This window comes from Bos indicus, chromosome 3 (genome assembly GCF_029378745.1).
Source record: "Bos indicus isolate NIAB-ARS_2022 breed Sahiwal x Tharparkar chromosome 3, NIAB-ARS_B.indTharparkar_mat_pri_1.0, whole genome shotgun sequence".
Lineage (NCBI taxonomy): Eukaryota > Metazoa > Chordata > Mammalia > Artiodactyla > Bovidae > Bos > Bos indicus.
Window position 1 is genome coordinate 18,423,055 of NC_091762.1, and position 2,691 is coordinate 18,425,745.

General features: G+C 53.8%; 1 protein-coding gene across 1 annotated transcript; it reads right to left on the reverse strand.

The window, feature by feature from the left end:
- Nucleotides 1-472: 472 nt before the first annotated feature.
- Nucleotides 473-2,336, reverse strand: CRCT1 (cysteine rich C-terminal 1). The gene is made up of 2 exons (XM_019958364.2): nt 2,242-2,336; nt 473-1,163 (listed from the first exon to the last, which is right to left on the reverse strand). The coding sequence occupies exon 2, from the start codon at nt 1,148-1,150 to the stop codon at nt 794-796; it is 357 nt and encodes a 118-aa protein (XP_019813923.2). The 5' UTR covers nt 1,151-1,163; nt 2,242-2,336; the 3' UTR covers nt 473-793.
- Between the last annotated feature and the right edge of the window lie 355 nt (nt 2,337-2,691).

A 2,691-nucleotide genomic window follows, 5' to 3' on the forward strand; every position in this document is an offset into this window, starting at 1 on the left:
CAGCTCACCTGATTCCAAAGCCCCTTAAGAACTGCATATCCAAACCTTTGCCCCACAGCTGCCTGTGCCTGATGGATAGGCAAGTGAGCACCTCCATGGAGCAAGGCTCTGGAAGGCTTCCCAGGACCAAGCAGAGCAGTTAGGAGCATAAGTCCTGGCTTGTCCATCTTGCATTGGCTGAGTGACTTTCAACCAGCTCCTTAACCTCAGTTTCTCTTCTGTAAAATGGGGCTAACAACACCTACCTCTTTGAGTCACCGTGAGATGATGCATGTCCCATAAAGCCCTCAGAACACTGCCTGGCTCCATATGTGACTCCTGCTATCAAGATTAAGTACCAGAAAGCCACTCTTATGCAGGCATGAATTTCAGTTTCCCGCCATTTACAAATCTGCCAAGCCAGAGCTGAGCGGAGAGGATGAAGTAACAGAACACGATGATAAATACACAAACGAAAGAATAACAAAGGGAGTGTTCTCAGGAGGTAGAAGCTTTATTATGACATGTCTTCAAACAACAATCAAATCTGTAAGCATTTATTGAGCGCCAACTGTGTGCAGGCCCTTGCAGACAGTAAAGTCCACCCACGGCTTTCAGGTTCCCAAGGAGAAAAAGCACACGTGGGTCAGAGGGCTTTGTGAGGCTGAATACAGATAGAGTGGGTGTCCGAACATCCAAGAGCAGTTAGCTTTGCGGGGAGGCAAACTCTGAGGCCCCGCCTCGCAGGGGAGCGCGGTACGGAGGGGCACAGGCGCGGGGTGGGAGCAGCTCTCGCGAGGGTTTGGGAGTGGCCTCAGCATCCGCAGCAGCCGGAGGAGCTGGAGTACTGGGACCTCTGGCTGCTGCCTCCGCAGCAGCCGCAGCCGCGTCTACCCTGCCGGCGGCGCCTCCTGGGGAAGCAGCAGCAACCGACGGAGCTGGAGCCGCCGCAGCCACAGTCGCCGCAGCCACAGTCGCCGCAGCAGCCGGAGTCCCCGCTGGAGCCGCAGCAGCCGTTGCCGCAGCAGCCGTTGCCGCAGCAGCCGTTGCCGCAGCACCCAGAGCTGCAGGAGGAGGTGTCGGGCTCCGGGGCGGGGCAAGGGGCGGGACAAGGGGTGGGGCCCTGCGAAGAGCCCCTGGGAGAGCCTTTGGCGCTCTGCTGAGAGGACATCGTCAAGGAGAACCTGAAAGAGAAGTAGCTTTTCATATGCGAGTTCTGTGTCTTTCCAAACAGGGCTTTTGAGATGTGACTTTGTGAGCACGTGAGCCTGGCCTAATGCCAGGAAGGAAAACACATACACACACACACACACACACACACACACACACACAGCAAGAAAAAGGGAAAGCAAAGGAAAACTCCAAACAGGTATTTCAGTGAGTGAGTTCCCCTGAGTTAAAACCTGCCTAGAGTAGCCACAGCCTATGAAAAGAAATCAATGGGTACCCATTTTCTCCGACTAGAGTAAGGACCACCCAAGTTCTTACTTTTACAGTGGAAAAGAAAGGATATTGTGGCAATTTTTCTGTCTGATTCATCCAAAATCTTCTCCCGTCTCTTTTCCCCTCACCCATTTCTCTGTAGCCATAGGCCTTCAAGTGTTGTTTGCCTAGCCGTCAGCATTGCATTAACACTAATGGGGTTTCCACAGTGGCTCAGTGGTAAAGAGGCCACCTGCCAAGCAGGAGACTCAGGTTAGATCCCTGGGTCGGGGAAGATCCCCTGGAGAAGGAATGGCAACCCACTCCAGTGTCCGTGCCTGGATATCCCCATGGACAGAGGAGCCTGGTGGGCTATATATAGTCCACGGGGTCGCAAAGAGCCAGACATGGCTAAGTGACTAAACGACAATGATAGTTAGAAAATACTCAAGTCACACGTGCGTCTGTCTGTCCCAGTCATTTGGGTCTAAAGGATCCACAAACACCAGAAGCATGTCCTGGCCTACGCCTGTCATCCCCCACCGTAAGGAAAAGGACAGTGGGGCAAAGGATAGAAATACATCGCAGGCCAGGGAGCCAACGATCTGGGTTCTAGCAGAGTCACATCTCTACTGCAGACTTGCTGTGTAACCATGCAGCGCCCCCACCCCCTATCCAGCTTCTATGTGCTCACTGAGGGCAAGGTCAGCTCACTGGAAACTTGGGGCCCTCTCCAGGGCCTTCCTCCTACATCTCCCCGCTAGCTGTGTTCTGCCTTCACCTCCCCTCTGTCTTCAACTCTTCCCATCCTCCTCCCCCAAGGTCCACTTGGAGACTTACCAGGCCCTGGCTTCACTGAAAGACTCACTCAGTTTTGCAGCTGGAGTGGGCACCCTGCTAGGCAGTGGATTGAGCAGTGTCCAGCCAGAGAACCTTTTATAAGAACCCAGTTAGGCACTGGCTCTCGGGAGGGGCCCATTTCCCGACAGACATGGTCAGCTGACACATCCCAGAGACATTCATCACTCAGGTAGCCCCGTAGGTGGTGCACGTGTGTATTCATGTCACCTCACAGAGGTGCCAGGATTGCTGCAGCATGTTTACTTTCCAAATAGGACTCTGTTCATAGCTGGGAGGGCTGTGTGTGTGCTAAGACAGGGCCTGGGGGCCCAAGTGAGGAGAGGTCTGGCCCTCTCTTGGGACCTATTCTCTTTGCCCTTTTCTACAGTATACAGTCATACACATAAACACACACACACACACACTGTTCCCCTGTTCACACACTCAGCC